General features: G+C 40.0%; 1 protein-coding gene across 2 annotated transcripts; it reads right to left on the minus strand.

Moving 5' to 3' along the window:
- Window positions 1-3,137: 3,137 nt before the first annotated feature.
- Window positions 3,138-26,318, minus strand: enc1 (ectodermal-neural cortex 1). Of its 2 annotated transcripts, none has more exons than XM_067574183.1 (3): window positions 26,240-26,318; window positions 9,869-11,684; window positions 3,138-5,802 (listed from the first exon to the last, which is right to left on the minus strand). In XM_067574183.1, exon 2 carries the CDS (start codon window positions 11,676-11,678, stop codon window positions 9,903-9,905), a length of 1,776 nt encoding a protein of 591 aa, XP_067430284.1. In that variant the 5' UTR covers window positions 11,679-11,684; window positions 26,240-26,318; the 3' UTR covers window positions 3,138-5,802; window positions 9,869-9,902. The 2 variants fall into 2 exon arrangements, with proteins under 2 accessions (XP_067430284.1, XP_067430283.1); XM_067574182.1 differs by lacking the exon at window positions 26,240-26,318 and adding an exon at window positions 19,215-19,556.
- Window positions 26,319-26,503: the final 185 nt, after the last annotated feature.

The following is a 26,503-nucleotide window of genomic DNA, read 5'->3' on the forward strand; positions in this document are numbered from 1 at the left end:
CAGCAGGGTATCTTTCCTGCGATAGCAACACATTTTAAGGACGGGGTCAACGGGATTATACAGGCAGGAGGTTAAAGTAATGACACAAGCGAGAGACAAAAGGCTCAGGCTAAAATGAAAGGAGGATGAAGAGAGGAGCCATTGTGCATCTGAGCAGACCTCCGCAGACTTAATTACCCCTCATCCATTTTCATTCAGCTCCTGCATGATGACACTGGAGGAAGGAGGTATGCTGCTGAGGATAAACACAGGACTAATGAAGATGTGTTAATCATGGACAAAATGGATCAGGAAAAAAAAACAATGAAAAAACAGTGAGAGATAAAAACAGAAATGTGGCCTACTGGAGACAAAAAGTCTCAGTAAACACATCTGCAGTCCAACATCTCTCTGTATTGTTCTGCAGGGTAAAGGAAGCTCCAATAAGTGAGGGGTTTGGAAATCTAGTGTGATCTCAGCCTTGTCTTCAGCAGTCCAGCAGACGCATTTTTGTCCTCATGTTACATCCTCAGTCTGCCTTGTGGCCCAGATAAACAGGGTCAGCTGTACGGCTGACGACAGTAAACTTTCTTACAAGTAGGTTAAACATTCAGATGCATTTATAACAACCAAACAGTTTAATATTGCTATTATATTACATACCTATAAGTACAGAACTTAAGGAAGAAAAGGTGCCGCTGTTATAAGATAGGAGGTCATGTAAACAACTGACCAAAAATTTCAGCTCTGAAAGTTTTGAAAGATCTTTAGTTAAATTTCAAGACATCTGACAGCGACACACTGGCCCCTGACACAGTCCCCTTGCCTGAGGCGGATTGGTCTTCAGCTGCCTGCTTGAAAGCTGATGTAACTCAGAGGTCAGAGCGAGCACAACCCAGAAGACGGCTCTCTCATTTTGAAAACATCCCTTACATGATCGCTCTGTGTGTGTGTGTGTGTGTGTGTGTGTCTGGAATGGTTTAAACCAGATCCACCCTGGTATGAATATATTTTTTGTGTTGCTGTGAAAACACAGAAGCTCACCAGGCGTTTCCAGCTTTTTATCCACCTACTTGCACCTCCACGCAGCTGATGAAATCCTCCAAAATCCTCAGAGAAAGGGTTGGATTTTGGATCTGTATGATCTTGTTTGTAGCTCAAGACAGTTTATTCAGCTAAAACATAATGTTGTCATCAGTAGGTCTGCACAATCAGCACAAGTAGGCAAGTAACTAACTATGGATTCATCAGCTTTTAACCTTAACTTGATAGTGCAGTATTTAATGAATGCTATGTAATAATATAATTATGTGTGTATTAATCCGCCACTAAAACTAGTTCCCAGCAAATGCATTATTTACTCTCGTTTAAGTAACTTTTGCTAAAAAATTACAGTGCCCAGCTTTTTTAGGAAATTACTGAGCCCTTTTTTAACGCGAAAGCATGTGTTTGTTTTTAAAGATTTACATTCTCAGTAGGAACTGTGGCTGAATGCAACAGGGAGGATGGGGAGGTCATAAAGTATTGAGAGACAGACTAACACATTGTTGGTTTTGGTCTTCTCGTGGGATTTGTTGACAATAAGAAAAACATAGCTCCAGTCTTATCCTTTAATACAGTTTTGTGTTAAGTTTTGAAAACATTTATAATTGTGTGGGGATATCACCTCAAAACAATAGAGTAGTTTCATATTTTGGAATTCACAATAATGCTCGGGTTACCATTTCTATCAAGACATGTTAAACAGCCCTTACTAGACTTCTGTTGTCACTGACTCAGTGTAGTGTAAGAATATGTGCGACTAGTATGCATTTTAAAATATTATTGGATAACATCTCTCTCATTGTGTATGTGTGTGCGTGTACGCATGGCTGACTGACTCGTGGCTAATGCCTGTGTTGCCAGGCGACAGTGACTTGTAGGTACATTGTTTTTATCACACTTGGCCACACATACAGACTGCCCACACAAAATACTAGACTCTAGTCTCTTTAGCCAAGCTCTGCATAAGCTAACGGCACCCAAAGGATTCACAGTGTTGAAGGGTTGAGCCATCAGCGCTATGTTCTGGGGGAGCAGGGGATAAAACCTACTTCCTGGCGGACAGGAAATTCAACTTCCTGTCTTGATTAATGGGGGGATTGTTGGATCACACAGGGGCACTGAGGGGCCTCCCGCACACAGAGCTCCCACATTTCACCTTAAATGTCGACCCTTTTTTTCTCCCTGCTGGTTCTCAGTCAGGGAGGGCTTGAGAAAAAACAATCTTGTGAAAGAGTTATCTTGAAATAATGAGATAAGATTTTTAACAGCGTATTACAACATCTCAGCACATAGTGTGACAGTCAACAGATTGCTTGTTTATTTCCCAGGCTCCCCCTTCCCCCGGTGCATGGGTGTATTTTGTTTGTGAACGCATGAGGGTCAAGATCCAGTAAAACTGGTGTTTCTCAACCTCATGTCACCGAGCAGGAGTCGTGTCAGGGTGAAGAATGTAAACAGTGAGCAGAACCGGACTCCTCAGAGCTGGAGGAATGCAGCAGCGAATGGCAGCGCGCTCTGCAGTCACTCACTAATGGGATGTTCGACTTGTTAGAAACAAGGGAACATCAAACGCAGGAGGGCTCCACAACTGGCTTTGCGACGCATTTCACTGATGAAAAGTGTGAGGGGGCGTAGGAAGTGAGAGGGGAGGCAGGCCAGGGAGGGAGGGAGGGAGGGAGGGAGGGAGGAGAGAGAGAGGTGCTTTTTAAGATTTCATGTTCTTCTCCAGCCCCCACACTTTGCAGATAAAGGTTGCCGTTGCCAAGGTGACTTGACAGAGAAAGGGAAAGTATCTGGCTGTGTTTTGCCTGTTCTTGTGCAGGGAGCTTAGAAGCCAGAGGCATAGATAAGATGATTTCAGTCCCTCCTCCACAGAACAAAAGCTGTACGCATGATATACTGCCTTAAATACCTCAGGACACTTTGGCTGCTGTATTCACTCCAAAGCTGCCTAAATATGTGAAACATGCTGTAATGAGAAAGCACTCTACGCTGTGCTGAAGCCACTTTCCCCTTCTAAATTTGCACTAGCACATTAATGCATGTAGACAGACAAATTATCTCCACAACTGGATTAAGCAGTGATGCGAAAACTTAAGACAAAGAGACGATGCTTTACAGTCAAGAGGAAAAAACTCTTATGTTTATTAGCCATGAATTTCACATTGTGAAAAAATCACATGTACAAAATAATGCCATAAAAATAGAAATTAAACTCTTACATGACAAAAAAAAAAAAAAAAAAAATGAAACTGATGCACGCTGACAGTGTTTTCTGTCTAATTTACATCGTCATGTGAAGCAAGATGCTGTGCTCCAATCTGAGCCAGCTGGATTTTCAGATAAAACAGAGGATAAGAGGAGGGCGAGAGCAGACATGGGAAATGCCACTCAGCAATTAGGTACAAATTGAAGGGGCATTCATTACTTGCTGTTGCTGGGAAAACTTGTGTTCTATGGGGGAAAAAAATACTCTTATGTGATTGGTGGGGCTCTGTATTCAGTGGTTGGAGGAGATCGACATTATGGAGCCACAAGGGTCTCCATAAAAAACTTTGATTTTTTTGGGGTGGTTTAAGGAGCTGAGCAGGAATTTATAGGGCTGTTTACCAATTGATTTGATTTGATCCATGAATTTGCAAGGAAGGACGTTTTAAAAAATATATACACACACTCCACCATAACATTACCTTACATTGAAATTCAATGATTGCATTAATATTCAACTGTAAAAAGTCAATGTTCAGGTATAGACAGACATACAGACAGAAACACTGATTAGAGTTACCAAGTATTTCATATGCAAGTGTTTAAGACATTCTCTCTTTTTTTGGTCTTTAGGAACTTGCAATGTTTTTTCTTCTTTTTCTTTTTTTTAATATGTGCATCATTGACACTATGGTGAAAAGCACTGCGGTGTCTGCCCTTATCAATGCACAGCTTACTGGGTTCAACTCTTTCTCGACCTAATGGTGAAGACTGCGGGTTAACACCCCGAGGAGCCAAGTTAGCACACGTGACAGTCCTCCAGCTGTCCCAAGGACAGCTGCAGAGACCGTCGCATTCTTAACCATGTCAGGGTTATACTCTGTGATGTCCCTGATCGTTACTGGGTCACATACTGCAGCGTTCCTACTAGCAGCCTTATCTGTTTTATGGTTTATTGTTTTGTTGGTACCAGTTTGGGTCTGAGGTGCTGATTTAAGGCAGGTTTGGACCCAGTTTGGAGCTTAAAGAGAATCTATTAGAAGTAGAATGAATACTTCTTTCTTTCAACTTCATTCAGTCTTATTTGGGCAGTGACCCTGTGGCCTAAACTGATTCACACTTCATCAGTAATCTGAGCCATTCTTCCTCTTCCAACCACACTCTGACATAACTGAAAACCCCAGGAGAGGTGCACCTCTGTCTCGTTTAAAAGAACAAGTTCCTCCTCATTAAGACTGAACTGTGCAAAATGCAGCCCTGCTGAGATCAAATGAAAATACAACACCTGGCCATGCATGACATACCCCAAACATACATTCACATACGAATGCAGGCAGAGAAGAAATAAATAGGATTAAAGATAGTAACATGACAGAGTAATCATTGTCATATAAATTAAGACTAAGGAAGTACATTGCAGCAAGTTTAAAAAGAAACTGATTAATTCTCAGTTTATGTTAAGGTGACAAGATTTCTGTGACCACAGAGAAGAGTTCATGCCAGTTTTACTGAATCACTATGAGTGGACATGCTCTAAAAAAGGTTCAGCTATGACTCAGCAAGCGAGCCGCTGCTTTTTTATCAGAACAACAGAAGCACAGTCGGTCTTTTACAGCATTTAGTGTACAGCTGAATGTGTCCTTTCTGAAGCGCTGAATCCAAACACTGAATAAAGCCCCTGTGTGCAGTGTTAGTTAACCTGCGCTCAGCGGGCGTTAATGCAAAGCTGAAAAACAGAAAACAAGGTCGTGACCCCAGAGGGACCTCAACACCCCGGCCATGCACAAGATGTCCTCCCATCCTCCTCAACCTCAGCTGGTGCTGGTCATCAACACCTCATGGCTTGCAGTGACAGCAAACTGCCAAAGCCTTCATAAGAGGAACACTCAAAAGGTTTTGTTTCAGTGTCAGAGCTGTTAGAAACACATTTGAAAGAAGAACAAAAAGATCCAAGGGGTCAAACAAAAAAGCTTATTAGAGGATAAAAGGGGGTGATTTGCTCCTTCATTGTGCCATTTATACATCAGCTGTATTCAGTTAAACTGAGTTGCCTTCTGTTCTTTAGCACACCAATCATTGCATCCCCCCCCCCACCCCAATATAAATAGAACAACGATCATGCTATACATTGCAGTCTCCATGAATAGAGCTTTTTTTTTTTCTTCTTCTTCTTTTTACTCAGCGAAAAAAAACATCAATACAGATCCTCACAAGCCTGTCATGACTAAATGGGAAAAATGCAGGTTGTGTGATGTTTGCAGTCCTCATATGGCAGCATGAAAGCACAAGCCTGATACGCTAAATGTACACAAGGTCGGAGTGTGTGCCTCATATATCAAGCAGCAGTTTGTTTGGTTTGTTTGTGCGAGCTACTGTTTGTCTCAACTTCCTTTTCAGGGACGAGACATGACATCATTCCAGTAAAATGTCCATCTGTACGTGCTTCTGTTTCGACATCTTTGCAACATCAAAATGAATGCGGGTGTCTGTACATCACTGCTCAGTGTCTCTTTTAGAGGATGTGGGCTTCTTCACAGTTGGAGTCAAGTAGATGATGCAAAACAGGGAAATCTGAGGAAGAGAAAAGAATAACTCGTTAAACAGGCTAATAAGATGTACGCCTGAAAGCAAACAGCGTTCAGCAGTTTAAAGGTGACTCTTTAATTACTCTGAGCACAAAAGAAGTTTAAAAGCAGAGAGTAAGACACATCTAGGAAAACAAGGCTCAAGAATAAAGCCCCTGGATCAATCTCCTTGAAATTTTAATCTCTGCAATGTTTATCTATCTTTAAAGAGAGGGGGATGTTCAAAGGTTGGAGGAAATAAAATGTAATGCTATAGCTCTGTGACTCTATCAGTGTTGTTGTCTCAACTCCATCATGATTTGTTTGTAGTGATGCTGTATTGAACTGCATTTTATTCACTTCCTGTGATCTAATACAACACAAATTGCATCCTCAATAATCACCGTAGAAGTGAATCAACACCTCTCTCGCACAGTCTGAACAAAAATGTAAGGCTACAGGCTTTACAAAGGTAGAATTTTACCACAGAGCTATTATATTGATTTATATTGTGCAAGTATTGCTGATGTGTCCACCCTGTATCTTCTGCTAGACTAATAGATTTTGTAAATCCACCTACTCTATTTCTTCAGTGCAGTCTGGCCTTCGTCCAGCTTTGTATCTCCCCCTAAGCCTACAACACTTTTCACATCTGAGTGCGTTTTACTCTCAGAATTTCATTTCTTTGACCTTTCCATTTTTAAAGCTTTTACTTAATATGTGCTTATCTATATACCGCAGATGGTTACAGGCTTGGCAGCCCTCTATGTGTCTAATGTGCAAAGCAATATCCATTTTAGACATCCTCAGCTATCTCTGGTTGGAGGTCGGCCTTTCCCTTGGTGTTGTTGCCGGAGGATGTACATGTGATGAGTGAATAGCTGAACCGCTTTCTATCCAGCTGACATTTTAGAGAAATGTCTTGCTGCTGATGAGGCCTGGATTTGCCTAGGAGGCTTCAATGATCATCTCTCGGTAAATTTTACTTGAAATCTAGAAAACTAGCTAAGCACTGGATTCCAGTTTGGTTCATGTTAGTATTTAGGGAAAAAAATGTATTCATTTATTAATCAAAGAGGTTTGAACACTGGTGTGGGCTCACATTTCATCTAATTCTTAGAGATTAACTCAATGTCACTGCCACTGGTGCATTTAAACTACACACTGTCACACTTGTATATTGCAATATAATGAAAATAAGGAATAGTTCAACATTTTGGAAAATACACTTATTCACTTTCTTGCAGAGAGTTAGTTTAAAAGATTGATACAACTCTCATGATTGTATGCTAAATATGTAGCTAAAGCCAGGCGATTGTTAGCTTAGTTTGCACAAAGACTTGAATCAAGGGGTGACAGCTTTCTTGGCTATCTCTGAAGGTAACAAAATCTGCCAACCAACACCTCTAAAGTTCAGTAGCTAACATGTTAAATCTTATCTGTTTAATCCGTACAAAAACCGCATTGTATAAATGACAAGTTCTGGTTTTACGGGGAGTTATTGACTGGACTATTTCTTGGCTGGGAGCAGTGGCTTCCTGGAATCTAAGCTAAGCTAAGCTAACTAACTGTTGGCTGTAGCTTCAGCATACAGTCAAAATAGTCATATTGATCTTATCATCTAACTCTCCGCAAGAAAATAAGCATATTTTTCACAATGTCTAACTATTCCCTATACACTGTGCACGTCCCATACATCATTCATTCTTTTAACTGGAAACCATTTAAACGGCCACACTGTAATGGGAACTGGAAGCCAGATGAAGCTGATCAGGTTACTTTAGTCCAAAGTGTATGTAGACTCTAACTCATTTGCAGGGATGCTATATTTGTTCATTTAGTTCTCATCCTTGGACTTTTTTGGCAAATATCTGGCAATTTCCAGTAATATATCAGTGGTGGTATGAGACATGATAAAGTATCTTACAAGTGACCTTTTCCTTGGTCTTACAGCTGTATTTTAGTTAAATTCATTAGACTGCTCTAGCTAAATGAAGTTAAATTCATTTATTTGGTTGGTCATCCTTAATCCATGCACACTGCTAATGATAGTTTCTTATACTTTTTTGTATCTAAATATCTTGTAAACATCTAAAATCCTGAAAATATGGCTATAGTACTGTAATACACTATTAATGATTCTGTCGGTACCATTCGTCCCTATTAAAAGCTCTGCAAGGAAGAGAAATCTAAAAAGAAGGATTCTCAGACAAGTTAATATTGTTCCCCTGGGAAAAACTGAGGGAAAACTTTTTTCTCTCACAGCTACAATCTCCTTCTGTGAGGTCTTACATACTTCCTTCCTCTTTCATTCCTAAACAGTCAGCCCTCTTTTCCATTCTTCCACATTTCGTCTTTTCACTGTGTTCAGGGAGTAGACTGTCAGTTGCCATGACAGGCAGGCCCACAAAAAACAAATTCTGTATTAAATTAGTGGCGGGATTATATCCTTCACTGAGCACAGTGTTGCACTGGCTTACAGATAGTCAAACCTTCAGTCTAGTGTCTCCTTTTCAGAGATGAGTCACTGAAAAGAAAGGGAATAATAAGTCTTCAAAAATATTTCATCCTGTAGAGAGGAGGAACATCACAGTATCGCAGCAGTGAGGCTACTCTGAGCTGCTTCCTGGCATTATCAAATGGGAGACTGTGCAGTGTTGGACAGCTGGAGAGACACTTCTCTCCCTTGCTTTCTCAAAAGCTGAGGGTTGGCAGCCATTTCAACCATACAAAAAAAAAAACACGAAAAAGACTGCCTCCATGGGTATGTGTGGGGGTCATCAGTGTAGGGTGTAGGGTTTGTGTGATGTGATCTGACCATGCAGCCTGCAGCGTGCAGAAAGATCAGGTTTGCCAGCTGACTACCCATGCTCCACATACGTCTGGCCTGTTTATCATCAGCTCAGGAGAGCAGGGTTAGAATGAGGCCAGGAAGACATAGACGGAGGCAGAAGAGACTGTCGAGTTCAACAGTAAATTTTCAGAGCGAGACCACTGCTATCAAGGATGATGTGTGTCTCACTGAGCAGAGGTGAGGGGTGGGGGGGCTGACACTTTCTAACTCTGCAACTCTCCCTCCTCACTTCCCCTCCTGCCACTTCTCTCAGTCATCTCTACTTGTAACTGATGATGAATGGTTTCCGACACTGCGTGAGTCGCCGGCTGCCTCTCTCTCACCCAGCGTAAAGACCATAACCTCATCAAAGGAAGGCGACTGAGAGGGGATTAGCCTCGCCAGGGTGTTGTAGCCTGCTGGTGTGTGACTTGTCTAATTGGCAGACCCCCTTTTCCCTCTTAGAGAGATTTCCCCCACAGGAGCAATAAAAGTATCCTATTCTCTTTCAATTACCCTCTCTGTCCTTCGGCCCATCCCCACAGCCACATAACTCACTTAACTAACACACACAAGCCCCCATCAATCCCCCCACATTGTCCACCCTCCCTCTTCTAGATCTTTCTCCTCTTTTCAGCTAAGAAGACTCTTCCTATCCTATCAGTATCTTTCTTATTCTGAACATTGTAGAGAACCAGCAAATGCAAATAAAGCCTGAACAATATGTCAATAGGCCAATATTGGCTTATCATAGATTGTATATCAGTATTGCAAATATAAACTGCAGTAAATCTTTTACAGGTATATTTTAAACCCTTATTTTTCTTAATTCAATTGAATCAAATCAATTTCAGAATATTTTTTTTTAACATTTCAGTGTTTATTTGGGCACCTGACTATTGTTTTAAGACAGACTTCAATTATTGCAAACCTGTCCTTTAAGAGTTTGTGCATTAATTTATAGTTATCATATATAATGATTTAACTAAATGTGAACTTTTCTGTTCCAAATGTGCTTAAATATGTGCTGATTCATTGCCAAAAGTGATTTTGTTTATGGTAAGTGTTAGTGTCGAAAAATGAAATATCAGCCAATATATTATGTTTTTTTTTATTCCTGATTCAAAAATCCTGTATTAGTTAAAAAAGAAACTGTGCATTTATAAATGGTTAAAGTAAAAGAAAAAGGTGCAACCGTCAAACCCTTCACACAGATAAAGACATGAGAAGTTCAACATACCTCATGAAATGAGGGTGGGTAGAGGGTTCGGGGTTCAAGCAGGCAGATGTTTCCAGGTGCTGACGAAAGCAGTGGGAATGAGCGAGTATGGCACAGTAGTGATGCTGTTCCAGGCATCCAGTGTGGGGTCGTAGCAGTCCAGAGTTTTACACCGCTGTGTGCCAAAGTAACCTCCCACAACATACAGTTTGTTCCCCGATGCCACTGCCTGGCAGCTCATCCGCTTGGCCGTCACATCGCCCACTTTAGTCCATTGGTAGTTCTCGCTGCTGAACTTATAAGCCGAGCACGCTGAGAACTCTGTATCCCCGCCCATGACAAAGATCTGGTTTCCCAGCACAGCAGCGGCTGTGTAGCGCCATGGCTGCGGGCAGGACGCAGGTACAGTCCATCGGTTCTCCTGCGGATCGTAGCACTGCACCTTGGGCAGCTTGTCGTGGGTGACGCTGGTTCCACCAAAGGCAAAGAGCTTGAGCTTGACACTGACCACTGCTGCATTGCTCACACCCTCTCTCAGAGGAGCCACCATGGTCCACTTGTTGGCCACTGGGTCAAACTGTTCCACCTGTTTGAGCGATACGGATGGAGAAGCAGGGAGGCAGCCAGTTGCTGCAGTGTGACCTCCTACCACATACAGGCAGTGTTTCAGCTCTGCAGAGCCATGACCAAACCTGGCAATCAGCATGGGCGCCGCTTTGGACCATTCCTCATGGACGGTGTCATAGACCCATACATCTTTGGATACACCATTCTCTGAGCCTCTCCCACCTGTGATATATACCTTACAGCCGATGGCACAGGCGCTGAACTCCTTCCTTGGGCTGGGAATGTCTGCCTTCGGGATGATCTCTTTGGCCTTCTGGTCCACCAGGTACAACTTGTCACACATGAAAGTCTGCCCTCCCAGGAGAAAGAGAGCATGGCTGGTTTTTCTTGGTCGAGCACATGGGCTGTTAACCACGCCATCATTCTGCAGGATCTTCAGCTTACAGCGGATAGCCTCATCCACCAGCTCCTTGCTCTTGGCCTGGGCATTGATCAGCTCTTCTGTCGAGACATTCTCCATTAGAAAGATGGCGGGCAGCAGGGCGAGACGAACTGTTCTCAGGAGCTCTGGAAGGTGGCAGTGCCTCCTTTCCAGGTCATAGTTGATCCAGTTCAGGGCAGCTTCATAAACCAGTCTCTCATCTTCTGTCTCCAGCTCCTCATGTGACAAAAGCTGCACTACCATATCTTTGGGCAGTTGGAGGAAGTCCTCTGTCTTGCAAATAGCGGGGAAGTTGCTGAGGCACATGCCCCAAGAGAGCTCTGACAGCTTGGTGCACTGGTGGGCATCAGACAGCAACAGCATGCCAAGACAGTTAGTCGGGTGAAGGTTTCTCTCCAGGAATTCAGCACAGGCATCCCGGATGTCCTGAAACTCCAGCATGTCCCCAGCCTCCAGTAGTGACTCTGCGTTCTCCTCATTGATGACCACACGTGAGGAGTACGCATAATCCAGCAGGAGCTCTAAAACCTCCGGGTGGATGGAGTCACGGAAGTCGACCTCACTGGCCTGGCTCTCCCTCAGCCCACCGCTGAACATGGCCTCGAAGTAGCGGCTGCAGGCAGCCAGCACGGCACGATGGCAGGGGAAGGAGCGGCTGCCGGCATGAAGCAGGACATCTGTGAAAAGCCTTTGCTGCCGCAGTGAGTTGAGGTGCATGAGGACACTGTCAGCATATGAGGACTTGTGGAACAGGTAGATGTTCATAGAGCCAGTGCTGGCTCTGGATTTCCGGTTCTCATGGACACACACGGACATTTTCATTGAATCCTGGAAAACACAAGAAACATGCTTTAAAACTTTGATGCATTTCATGTTTAAGGTTCATTGTAAACAGTACTACAGTGTTTTGTTGAAGAAATGGCCAATATGAGTACAATACGATACAATGTTGGGTGTAGATTTTTGTTTTTTTTACTATGCAACCATAAAAATATGGATGGTTTACATCTTCTGTCACTTTTTTATGCTCTTAAAGACACAATCCTCAGCCTATTTCAGTCTATAAAGAGATTAACAATCATTATAATGTTTCTAACTTTAGGTTGTTACCATCATAAAGCTGAGACAGGCATCTGAAGAGGCTATGTCTAAAATTAAAGATAGTCCAACAGTCCCATTCCTACTTAACATCATCCAAACATTTTCAAATATTTTCTAAATTTAATTAAGGGATCACTCTGATGTACCAGTCGGATGCGGACAACAAGAAAACAGTCCCCTGTCAAAATAAAATTGATGGATACTAAAATGTTTGGATACTACGATAGACCATTAGAGTTTTCAAAAAAAACATCTACTATCATCAAGTCTCTCCTCCACTCACTGAATATTTACACTCCTCTTCTACCACTGATCTTTCCATCTTTCAAGTCGTCTTTCTGTCACTAATAAGCCTGGACATTTTCACTGTCAACATCATGTCTTTGGGACTTTCCACAAATATGTTCATATCCGAAGGATATAAAAAAAGACCAAAAAACATCAGAAGACCTGAAAGATTAAATTTTTTTCTCTCTCTTGTGCACAACTCTCTTGTATTCATTTTTTCAGATGATGTATGCACCTTTTAGTTTCTGTAGTTCTAAATAGAGAGGGTGTTTTACTCAACATATTTTTAAATTTATTTTCTAATGCCTTGTATATGTAGCAATTTTCTATCAATATTTTTTAACTACGTCCACTAATTTTTCAGTTAGATACAAGATAAATACATATAAAACACACATAAATAAGAGACAATTGTTAGCATGTAGGCAAAAGTGGTACGTAATTACTGTAAATCAGGCTAAATTATGTTATTTTTCAAAATAGACCGTGCTTTTCTGTGGTTTTACTTTTCTGTCAAGTATTAAATTGGGTCTAATTTGCCTTACTAAATTGCGTCCTCAGCAATGACTATTGCACAAGCATGTCAGCGCTGAAATATTACATTGTTCAGCCATAATATGATGAACGATCCACATTTTTTGGAGAGAGTATTGCAATCCTCCCCAAGAGATAGCGAGACATTTAGCAAGAGATCCAATGATTGCAAGTTGCAAAATAGCACAAGTCTGAGAGTTATAAAGGTCAACTAGATGACAATTGTCTTCTGCAGAGAGCAGAAGGCTTTTCCACTTTCAGTTGAGAAGAAGAAGAACTAATCCCCCTCTATTAGAGATACCATGATTTACAAGTCCCTTTGCAGTGCTGTTTAAGAAAAGAGGAAAGAAAGAGACAGCAGGACTCTTTTAAGCCTCTGAGAAATGCACAGAATTTACTCCCCTCCCCTCCAGAAAGTCACAGCTCCCATCCTCACTGTCCTTGTCCTGTCCTCACTCAAAGCTCACTTTCATTCCACCCAATTTCTGGAGATGTCAAGTGCCTCCTGCACTCTATTTCCAGTGATTCTGAGTCCCTGTCTGACCTTGTAAATCCACATCTGACAGAGTCTTTGACCAGATGTGCAGCCATTTTAAACTCTTAACCAGCTGCATGGTTTCTCAGTATCCAAACAATTCAATGAGTGATAGAAGATTGCTTAATGTTAAGAGTACACCATAAGTCAAATTACTACTCCACCCAAAGCAGACCTGAGGTGGCTGTAGCATGTTTATAGTTTCCTCATTGACAGCGAACAGCTGCACCTGTGTTCAGCTTGAATTATATTAGGTACAATTGATTCCAACTATGACAAAAGTTTTTAAGACAAAAGAAATAAATATGAAACATCCATAAAAAACTTCTCAAAACACTCCTGCAGGATAATCTACACCTCCTCTGTCCATCCATATGCTCAGTCAGTATGATGCAAACACAGCTACATAACCTATTTCCCACAGAGCCCAACACAGACATTGTCTATATTTCAATTTTGAAGTGACTATTACTGTTTTATGACTTTTTTTATGCCAGGAAAGCTTGTAACGATTGTAATGGACTGTAACTAACTGAAGTCAAACTGACCACAGCTGCCATTTTTTGTCTGTCAGTGAGAAAATGTTTTACAAACCTACAGGCGGTCAGTGTTTGATATATTTTATGGTGAGATCAAAAGTTCACAGGTGCCATAAATGATTCCTGTATAACTCAGTTATCAAAGAGGACAGTTTAAAGGGCAGGTACATTATGTTTTAAGTTTTTGAGGTTTTATATCATTCTGTAGCTTCACATTACTGTTCCATATGTATTGAAATCTGAAAATTCAAATTTTGGTCAAAGTACATAGGTTTAAGCATCAAAATGCCATTTTCCAAGGCTTTCTAAGAGCTTTTTCCTATGAGGAAGCGCTCTGGCTGCATCCCACGTCACTGCTTTTTGCTAATGACTGATTGGGTGTTTCCATTTGAAAAACCTGGAAAGGAACACAGGTGGTGTCCTCCTTTAACATTTCCCTTTCATTGCATCACCTGCTAAATCAGATAAGGCCTAGTTCAAGCTTGAACTAGGCCGGTCACAATAACCCCTTTTGTAGAACAATATATTGTTCCAGAAATAATTGCGGAAAACAATATTGTCACTTAAGACCATTTTATGCCACCTCTTCGGGGTTTAAACCCTAATAGACCGGCACAAACTTAGAATATTATTTATCACAACTTGATGAGATAGAAAACCAACTGCAACCTTGGTTCCACAGGATTTTTTGCCTTCCAGTGATGACAAAACAGCAACCCGTCATCTTCTGACATCTGCCTCGGCTATAATGAGAATATCTGAGCCTGCTCTCTCACCTGCCTGTCACCTCCCACACACTCAGTACTTACACTGCAGCTCATGTTTTCTAATTGGAAGTGGTAAGTGGCACTAAAAATCTGGCACTAAATTGGAGAGGTTTTCATATGCTGATAATTAGCACGTCCTTTGATAAACATAACTTTCAGGCATCTAGATCTGAGGCACAGTCTCTGGCATGCAGATGAACTTCAATTAGTCCAGTAAAGGTATTGTGTGACTTTGCTGGAACATGATATGAAATCAACTGATTATCAATGATTATTTCGAATGATGGTCATTTTCTGCTCAAGGATTTACTAAAATAAAAACAATTCTGGATCACTACTGGAAGTTACCTGAAACCATGATAAGAGGTAAATATCACTGTTGTAGCCCTTTCACTAAACAATCTGTTGTTTCAGTGATGGTGTTCTAACATGCAAAGTTTTCTCCCTGAATTGATTCAAAGAGATATTATCTCATCTTGATAATGACAAAGCATGACACGGTCTTGCTCTCAGAAATACCAATATTATTTGGTCCAAATAAGAGCTTGGGGCATGACTAAATATCCCTTTGATAAAGTATTCAAAGCTAAAACTATGATGATTATAGTTTATATTCTCCTATCACCTGCCATTAAAGGACCAGTGTGTAAGATTTGGTTGTAGATTGCAACCAAATGAATACCCCTCCCCCTCCCTTTCCAAGCATGTAGGAGATCCTACGGTGGCCACGAAATTCACAAAAGATGCAAAAGACCCTCTCTAGAGCCAGTGTTTGGTTTGTCCATTCTGGGCTACTGTAGGAACATAATGGTGCAAGATGGCAGCCTCTGTGGAAGAGGACCTGCTCCCTATGTAGATATAAAGGGCTCATTCTAAGGTAACGTCAACACAACAATTCTTATTTTCATGGGATTATACACTACTTAAAACATACTTGAATATTCCATTTCTGCAAAATCAATTCCTCTAGATGCCACTAAATCTTACACACTGGTCCTTTAAATTACACACTGCCCCATACAACTACTGAGGGTAATTTGCATTTATAATCCAAGTTTTGCATTTTACCTAACAACAAACAAGTCTTCCAATGGTTGAAATGCACTCATACATACAGTGAATGCATCAAGGCTGAACAAAGAGAGGAGCAGTAAACCTGATACTTATTCAATTTGCATATTAAAAGGATAAAGCCTGAATTACCAAATAGGCCCGCAGGCTCTGAAAACCCAGTGTTTATACATTTGTAATTGTTACTTTATGCTGAACCTACAGAATCTTATAAGAACTTGGGATGGTTTCAGAGAACATGGATGAATCTGTTCATGTATTTCAGTTGGAGAACTTAGACAAGGCTGTAAAAGATGCACATTCCTCTAAATCTTCATATTAATCCAACACATGTAAACACAGATTATTGGGGAAATCCAATTACTGCAAACCATATAACCATTTAAATCACATTATTATTTAAATCTGGTGGGTCATGTGTGTAACAAGTTACTGTGAAATTACTGACAACTGCCTGGCTTAAATGTTTTTTTGTTTTTTAATCAATTTTTTTTTTCTAATTCTTAACAAGAGTATAAACACAAATGATGTACAGCCACTGAACATACTGTAGCATCTCAGTTGGAGTAACAGTGAAACATACTACCCTACAGCAGAGCTACCCCCAGCTCTGTCTGCCTTCCCCCCAAAAAGCTCCCCTAGGACTCATGGATGACTCATTGGATGATCAAGGATAACCACAGTGAACGTGGATCAAATACACAGCAGACAGCAAAAAGATCGTGACAGATACAAGAATCACAACAGACCTTTCAATGCTTCAGCTGCTGAAAGCCACATATTCAAATTCACTTCTTTAGCCCCATTTATACGAGCTGTTAATAACTCTGTGTAAATAACATCAAGAAATGTTAGAACCCTTTGTCTGCAGGTCAAAGTGTGTGGGGGGCTTCCAACCTACTGCAATGCTTTTCTTAGCGGCTGTTAGACCTGAAAGCTCTATACGCTTCTGACATTTAGAGACACGAAGCAAAGAAATGTCATTCAGAATCAAAAACTGGTACGGTCGCCAGTATTCTGTCTCTGAAATAAGCGCCGTCAGTTTTGAGGCAACACCCCGGAGGCAACACCCTGCCAGCATTGGGCAACGTGTCATGTGAAGAAATGTGCCAGGGGGTTTTAACGAGCACAAGGTGCACAAGGCATTATCGAAACCTCTCATGAGATAAAGTTTACGGGAAGTAAGGGTAAGTCCTGTGCACAGAATTATAATGAATCTGCTGATGGTTGGGATTCCGAGAGGTCAAATAAATATTAGCCCCGATCAAAGTCATGCTACAAATCCAGGGACATCCCCTCTCTAATACCGGTACAAGGTGGCCATCATACCCCTAGATCCTCTTTTTGTAACCGTCAGCTCATGAAGTGGGTGTATGGACAACAGGTGTTGCCATGGTACACCGTGCACCTTGAGCGCTGCCCAAAGCTATAAATAAAAAAGAAGGATGTGCCTGGCAGGTTGAAGCGGATCTTAACGTCCTAAGAGGAGCGTAACCCATCTGCATCGTAGATATCACCCAGGAAATGTGTCCGGCTTAAATGTTTTACATCACATTGATGTTATTTTGTAGACAATCGAGGAAAATTTGGGCTCAATCAGGGTAATGTTGACAACTTTGGCACAACTAACTGGTTGCAAGCGAGGGTAATTTTTTATTTCTGCTCTAAGTGAGAACAACAAACTTCACTACAACTCTATAATCTGGCCAGAGGAAATGTAATAGCTTCAATATGTTGACCAGCTCACCTTAGTTAACAAGTGATTAGGATTTATTTTAAGATGCGACTATTTCAAAGTGGAAAAAAAGCATCATCAACTGATGATTTTGTGTATAATTCATAGATCATGTATGTGGAAATGCAGTTGCAGGAGTTGAAAAAGCCTCTTTCATGACTGTGTGGCTGTTTTCTTTTTAACTTTATCATGTGTTTTCTTATGACAGTTAATAAACTCAAGTATTCCTTGTTATTTTGTCTTCGACTGGTGCTTAGTGGTCGAGATAGTTAGATGTTATAGTCAAGAGAGATGTTAGTTTAATACATGACTGTTTATGTAGCACCATGAAGATTATTTGCATATTCTTCATGGTGCTGGAATGAAATCTTACTGAAGACAAGTCTCTTATTTCGGCATAAAGCAACTGGAGCTGGAACAATTAGTCCCTTGATCGGTTGACAGAAAAACTATTTATTTTGATAGTGTTTCAAATGCAAAAATAGTGAAAAAAGGCAACACATACTCTGCTTGAGCTTCTAAAATGTGAGGATTTGATGCTTTTCTTTCTCACATATCATAATAAACTAATCTACCTTCAATTTTCAACTGCTGGTCGGACAAAACAAGCGATTTGAAGATGCCACCGAAGGTTCTGGGAAGTTGTGACGGGGACTTTTTTACATTTTATAGACTAAACAATTAATTGATTAATAAAAAAGTGGCAATTAAATTGCTAATAAATAATCTTTAGTCACAGCTATAAAACCAACCACTGTTATTTATAATGATCAACAATCAGTGCTCATAACATTATGACTTCTACTTGGTCTCTGATCAATCTCACGTACTATTTTCTGTAACAGTCACAGTATCAATACAATAAAATACAACATGCCCTGAGAGGCAGGAGAGATGCCAGTGTGCGTGTGTATGTGTGTTTGTGTGTGGTTGGCTGGACGGCTGTGAGAGTTGTCATCCTCATCCACTCACAGAAAACAGATCCACAGTCTCATACCGGAAAGCACATACATGCCACACTCAGAAAGGACACAGTAAAAAGGCACGCAGCCTCTGGACTCTATCTGAGGCCTGGCTGGATGCAGTCTGTTTAAAATCATTGCCAGGTGTTCACAATCATCTCTGGACTCAGGAAGAGGGATGGGAGGGAGAGACTTCAAAAGTAAACATCGGGCTTATGTGGGCCAGCTCTATACATCTGCCACTTGTGGGGGGGGGGGATGAAATGAAACATGATGCAAAACAAGAGGACACGGCAGCAGCTATTGATCTGCACGCCTGCATCAATCTTCATCTAAATCTAACAGAATCAAATTTATAGTCTCAAACCAGCTGTCCTCACACATGCGAGCAAGCTCAACTGTGTTTAAACTAAAGCCCGAGCACAAAAAAGATATTTCTTACCAACTGTTATAAATAAGAAGAGCCTGTCACACCTGATGTCGCCTTCAAATACATGTAAAACATCTTGAGCATGCATGAGAATGCAGGAACAAGACGCTGAGAGGAGCACAAAGGGATTGAGAAGAGCTGCTCTGAAGCATATTCCATGATAATAAAAAAATAGTATAGCTCTGGTTAAATGATGGCAACAACATAATATTAGAATAAGCAATGGATGTCAACAACAATCTTTTGTCCAGGCTGCTTTCTGATGCGCTTTTTCTGCCACAGCCCGGAGTTTCCCCATCATCAGGTGATCAGAGAAAGGATGCAGCAGTTGTTTCTATGTAACAATCTATTAATAAGCCGTAATACACTACTGATGTTATTTATTGTCATGTTTACCTCTTTGGGTGAAAGCAGGAGTTCAATCGTGCCCGCAGTATCCCTCGAACATGCCACTTCTGAAAGAGCCACGATGCAAGCCTTGCGCTCGGGCTGTGTGACAACTCCTTGGTTATTTCCGAAAAGCTGGCGGATACTCGGTCAGAATGAGGCTGTTTTTCCTCAGATAACGCACTAAACTGTGTTCTTTGGAAATTCCGGGTGTTATATGTATACACATATATCACAAAATAGACTGGCTTTAATGCAAAAGGATGAGTCGAGATGTTTGGAGGCGTTCCTCCTGCGTTGCTGCTTGCTGCCTGTGCTGCTCTGCTCCTGTGTGTGACGGTCCTCCTCCTGCGCTCCCAGTTCTTTCTCGCTGGAATCAATGGGTGTGTTTACAGTGGGAAAGGGGGAGGACCGTCACCTCGTGCAGGAAATGAAATGAGTGAGAGAGACACAGGAAGGGGGAGGAGGATTGGGGGGGAGGGGGGGTGGCATGCAAAAACGTGGAGGAGTTGGTCTCCCAAGGCAGGAGTCTCCCCCCACCCCACCAGACACACATACATCAGCGTTTAATTTATATTGTTTGGTTTTAGGTGTTTTTATGAATTTTCCTTTAGTGTGTTTTACTTTTAGTCAAATTCAACAATTCCTATTCAGACCACCCTCTGGGAACCACTGCGCTGGTGGTGTGAGGAAGAAGCCAATTCTTTAATTTGCAGTAGTGGAAAGTAACTGAGTATATTTAATCAAGCACTTTATTTAAGGTCAGGTTTATTGTATTTTACTCGACTATGTCCATTTTAAACTTATACTTCTACTGCTCTACATTCACTTGACAGCTAAAGATAGCCTATTACTTTTCAGCAGTAATGGAAGAAGTAATCAGATTCCTAAAAAAGTACCAGTTCAACAATGTAAAAATGTGCTGTTACAAGTAACAGTCCTGCATTATTGTACTGCAGTATTATCAGCAAAATGTTTACTTAAAATTTAGATTTTAAGTAAAGATTTATTTATTTATTAATATATTATGACATTATTTGATTGTTACTCATGCAAAAACGTGTAAGAAGCATTTTACTGTTACATCTGGTCATGGTGGTTTTAGTTTTAACTACTTTACAGTTTGGTAGTTTAGTTTGATGGTTCCCAACATAGGGGTCGGGCCCCTTTAAAGGATCACAAGATAAATTTGGGAGGTTGTGAGATGATAAATGTAAGAGGAAAGATGAAAAAAAATATTCTGCTAAACAAAGTTTGTTGTGAAATATTACCTCATTATATAAAGGTAACCATGTGAGAAGTTTAGGGGGGAAGGTTTAGAACAACAGATTTAATCCTTAAGACAACACTGTATTTTAATATGCATATGTTTTTTATGTGAAATCTTAATCACATATAGAGCATATGATCAATTTATTTAAAAAAAGATGCACCAATTACCCAGCAGTAGTTTGTTTCAGCTCCATTTCGACCAACTATAACATTTAAGTTGTTAATGCATCAAATAAAGTCAATCATACACTAACCAATCTGCATAATGAGTACTTATACTTTTAATACACTCTATTGCTAATATGCTTTTGCTTTTACATGAAGTACTTTTATAATGTAGTGTTACTACTTCTACTTAAGGATCTAAATACTGTTTCCAACACTTATTTTGGACCCGTACTTCACTCTGGAGGAAATAAAATGAGCATCATGTCATAGCTCATGTGTGCAGATGTTATGTCTACATTCCATCATGTGATTAACTTTATGGCAAATATACACTGTAGCTGCCTCTGGCTAATGTTACTGTAATAGCTGATGATGCATACTAGATTGAAATCTGAGATCTGAGACTACATGCAGTCATGCAGATTTTTTTACACAAAACCTCAGTCGCATTGTGTTTTATTGTCAGTATATGGGATCATTATTACTACCCCCCCAATTCTCCTCAATTTGTATTCTTTTATAATGTATGATATTTTAAAGGTTGGACACCTTCCATCACACTAACAACAAATGACAGTGAAATAATGAAGCTGAGTTTGATAGATTATAACGTTTTAGACTTCAGTTGCTATTTTTGGGTTAAATAACTTCTCATAGACTATAAAGCAATACCCAAGTCCAATCTAATTGTAGATTAAATTAAAATCCAGCATCCAGCAGGGCCCAAAGAAAAATAAAGGTGTTGTTTGTGTCGTGCTTCTGTTGGAGCACTTTAAAAACGACATCATATAGAAAGTACCATTAAGTTTGACTGAGTCACAGCCAACTGACCACTGAATACCTCATACACTCTGTAAATCCTATAGGATTATAAAGGCATTGTGGTTTTTGTGGTTGGGGTAGCGGGAAGTCCAATTTTATTTCTGGGCATCTTGTGTGAGTCACATCTGTGGTCCTTGGTGTGGTGTGTTTGGCTGTGACTAAACTCATTGGTTGGACCCTTAAGGCTATAAGGTTATTGTTTTTGTTTTTATGTGTAGTGTACATGTTGTGGTGATTACAAAGCTGTTACATAGTCACATCCGGTTTCTTTTCTCATCAACTGCTTCTTATAAGGACAGAATAACACTTTTACTGCAGCTTCATATTGAGGATAATACAGCGTTCATGGGTGCTTAAATTTCTTTTAATCAAATTATCATATTGACATTCTGATCATATGCCTGTACAAATAATGCTAAACAGTGAATAGAGTGAGAGTTATGGGTTGTTTTTGGTTGTAAAGGGTAAAAAAATACATTATGGCAGGAAATGTTTCATATATATGACAGGAGAGACACCTAGTGGACAACATATTCCTGGGACTAATAGTGCAGAAGCTTGAACTGATGGAGACTGACACATTAATGAGCAGAAAAAGGCAACATAAAATGTATGTTTACAATTTTTACAACACCAATCACAGATATATGAAAATCCATTGCATGTAACCATGTTTTACAGCTGGTGTCTCTCAAACAGAAGTGATGCAACTTCTGAAACATGTTCATAAGCAATTCAAAATGTATTTAGTCGCAAAGAAAAAACACCATTTCAGCAAATATGTCATATACATATATATATATATACATATATATATATATATATATATATACTAGAGACACCTAGTGGACAAACTATTCTTGGGAATAATAGTGCAGACTTGCAGCTTGATAGCTGAAACTGAAGTTGTACAGACCGACACCATAATGAGCAGATCTAAAAAGGCAACATGAAATAATGTATTATGTTCGATTAAGAGTAATTTAGAAGACATTTCTTCAAAATTGGCTAAAAGTTCAAATGAAATAATGTAGCAGCTCTTAAAACTCAGCTAATGACACTATGTTATCTTTAATTCCTATTTACTACACTGGGATATTTCTACTTTATGTCAAATTTGTGTCTGTTTGGAGTTAGAAATATTCTTTCTTTAGTGTTGGTCTTTTTTTTTTTATTTGCAGCGGCAGTCTCAAGTTTGGACACGCTTGCTCTTTCAAGACTTTTGACTGGTGCTGCATCTCATGATTTGGTTTATTTTATCTCATGGAAAAAGTAAAGAATGAGTCAATTGTTGTAGATATCAAATAGCAAAAATGCAATGAAATAGGAGTCATTAGTAAGTAAACATTTTCTCTACTAAAGTAAAGGTTAAGATAGACTCAAGTTGCACACAAGCAACAAGTAGAGATGACTCATATGTTCAATATCTGGTGATGAGTCAGTTATGAAGGGTGATACAGATCCTAACAGATATCACAAACTGAAAATCGGGCCTGTCGATGCTTGTTCCAGCGTCCAGTGAGACATTTCCAAGAAGTGAAGTCAGGAAGTGGCTAAAAATTCTTGTTTCTTCACAGTGACTTGTGTCTAAATGTGGTTCACACATGGTTGCAGAAAGTCTTAAGTGATATTTATATCTGTATATTGCAATTCACAGATACAGATCTTTAAAGTGATAAAATAACTCTCTTCCTATCTCACACACACACACTCATACGGCCGACAATAAAACATTTATGACATTTCCTGATAGCTCTGTAAGTCAGGTTTATCCAGTCATGAGCTGTTACCATAGACCACATACCACTCTCCCAGAAACACATTTGTACTTAATATAAAGGCATGTTGCTTGGGCACCTCCCTATAGAACAAAGCCTTTTTTTGTGGTCTGTGTTGTTGGTAACTCTCACTTTTGGCATCTACAAAAGGCTGTCATGCATGCAGGGGATGTATTAGTAGGTCAGGTTCAGTTTATCTATTAACTTTTACACTGAAGCAAGATTATGCAACTCCTGAGAGAAGAAATAAGACAGTCTTCCTCTTAGAAAAAATCAATACACTCCAGGATTTTGCTGCTATGGCCTTACTTGGCTGTGGTGCCAGCTAGCTAGCTATTGTGTACCTAACATTACTAGCTAGTTTGCTCACTTCATGACTCTTCTTTGCTTGTGCTACTGTTATATTTTAACATGTGACAGATATACATTTAAATGATTTTAAGAAAAACAAGGAACTTCGTGACTCTAAAAAATGATGGAAATTCACTGTAATTGACACTTGGGGTCACTGTTCAGCAAAAGTTACATATTCTCTCTTTAATGATTAATTAATTTGTTTTTGATTAATGGCTCTATTAATCAAGATTTTTATTCTGGGGAAACCTATTTTCCCAAAGGATTTGTTTTCAGCAGCGAAACTTGCCCTGATATTCTCAATCATGGATTCTCCTAAGGTGAATACTTTTATTTATAATCGGTGTATTTTTTGATCACTTCATTTTTTTTTAACCACTTATGATGCCATTGATTTAACAATTGATTAAATCAAATCAGGATGTTTCATTTACAGTTTTTTTTTACAATTGCTTACACACTAAAATTAAAAGCAACACACAGTTAGTGAAACCTGACACTCAAGAAGCAAAACTCCCAGCCCAGACTTGCACAACTATAAGCACATTCTCAGCCTCACAATTCTTGCAAAACACAGTGTTTTGCACAACACTAACCACACTTATCTACATTAGACACAGAAATCTAACACAAAGTCACTCCTATGACCATTTCAAGGCGCTGCCTTTCAAAATACCAGACCTATGAACCGATTGATCAAACACGGCTGACAGGTGTACAGATGCTTAGGTGCTTAGAGGAAGAGGGGGAGTGAGGATGAGAGGCGGAGTCTGCTGAGAAAGAGGTTGTAGGGAGAGGATGAGGGAGAGGAAGAGGTAGACCTGGAGGAGGGAACTCGAACGAAGAAGACGATGACCAAATTTATCAGATGAGATATGAGCAATATTGGTTGATGGTGATGTAAACCATGGGTCAACAGTGAGAAAGGCTGGACAGATAGTTCAGCCCAACCTCAGCAGATATATTGTTGCAACAGTAATTCAGACATTTCAACAAGAGCACAGGCGAAAAACAATTTTTCTCTACTGTCTACAGTAAAAATCACCTTTTTGGTTCCCATTCACTGCATTCCATGTTTGAAACAATGCCTTGTACATTGTCCTGTGACATTTTACATGTATTTTGATTGGCCTACATCGAGAACATCAAAGAGGAAGAAGCCTCATATTGTTGGAGGAACAAGAGATAGCTATCGTAAACATGGTCTTGGCTAATACTGTAATGCGACATGCCTCAGAGAAATTCAAACAAACATCCTCAGTGACTACACAGTTTTCAATAATGTCCATCGGGTCTCTCTATCAACACTGTGGCGAATCCTTGAAAAGCATCACGTACAGATGAAAAAATGGATTTGCCATTCAAGAAGATGCTGTATTGTTGCTGTATTGAGAGAGAAGACATAGCCTGTGATGTGAACAAAGTGCTACTGCATGGATAGATCCAGCTAGACCAGGAGATGACGCTTAGGGGTTTTGTTTTTTTTTAATTCATGCTTTTTGTCTCCACAGTTGTTTTTTTTCTGTGTTTACGTACTATATTCTATTTAGAATATGTTCTGTTCTGATTTTCAGTGCAAAATGCAACCTTTGGAAATGTATGGATGTATTGACTGATTTTACAATGTGGAGAGAAATAAATATTTTAATCAGTGTGCAGTACTGGTCTTGTTTGTTGTGTGTGGTTAATATATTCATGTACTTTACTTTAACAAAAACGTTGTTGTGTGTTGCACCTCAGGGCCCTCGTACATGGCTGTGCTTTCCTCTTTAAATCTTTGCAGAGAAGTGACTTCCATATGCATTTGGAGCATTCCTGCATTAAGAATTAAAAATGGACATAGAATTTCAGATCAGATATTCACAGCAGAGATGCTGGCAATATTATGGGCACTTTGGTGGGTAGAGAGGAGAAATCAAATCCAAGTCCAGACTTGATATATTGATGGAGATTTATCAAACATACAGAATTCACAAGGCAGGGTGTGCGAGGAAAAGCTAATTTGCCTACAAAAGAAAAGATTCAGTTGTCATAACCAGGTTGAGGCTTGGGCATTGTGGGCTTAGGAGTGGGCTGGATCTGAGTCCATCTTGGGTGTAACCCAGATGGCAAATGTGAGTGTGGAGGCTCAGAGACAGTGAGACACATCCTCATCCAGTGCAAGAATTACTCACTTCAAAAAAGGAAGCTGTTCAAAGACCTGGGAGCAGCTGGAGAAAACGGTTTTTACTTAACCTACATAACTGGACTAAAATGAAGAAACTGATGGAATATCTGTACAGTATTGGACAATATGACAAAATATAATATGTCAGAAGGGACATCAAGGCCGGTCCCCCCTAATCGGTGCCATTTGCATGTGGTAACTTCATTCTGTATCTTGTTTCAGCACTGTATGTAATAACACACGTGTGTTCTATTCAAAATGTGTAACAGCGAATCTCAGGCCATTTTATTTATTTTTTACATTGTCTAAATGACAAATTCTTCATATGAGTAACAGGACTGAAAGTAACAGGACTGAGTTTTTAGCATAGCATTAGCAAATACATGAAATACATGACTGAACGTTGAGATTTATGTTTTCAGTCATACTTACAATATGATCAAAAATACAGAAAATAGAGAGAGAGAACTTACTTTTGGTCTTCCATGGCTTTAAGGAAACTCAAATGCTGCTACTTCCTGTTGATCTTGTGACTCGTGGCATGTCCAAAATTTCTAGAGGGCGGGGGGACATGTCAGGGTAACAGGACTGAGTGAAAACCTGGGGACACGACTAAAACCTGTATTTTAACTAATATATTATGAATTTTCTGATGAGAAAATGTGTAATATGTCTAAATTGGATATAAAGTCACACAATAATATAAAAAAATAAGATTTCTGAAGGATTCTGATCAT

This window comes from Thunnus thynnus, chromosome 19 (assembly GCF_963924715.1).
Source record: "Thunnus thynnus chromosome 19, fThuThy2.1, whole genome shotgun sequence".
Lineage (NCBI taxonomy): Eukaryota > Metazoa > Chordata > Actinopteri > Scombriformes > Scombridae > Thunnus > Thunnus thynnus.

Excerpts from the sequence above, each read along its gene's own strand:
- enc1 (XM_067574183.1), bottom strand. The coding sequence starts at position 11,678 with ATGAAAATGTCCGTGTGTGTCCATGAGAACCGGAAATCCAGAGCCAGC.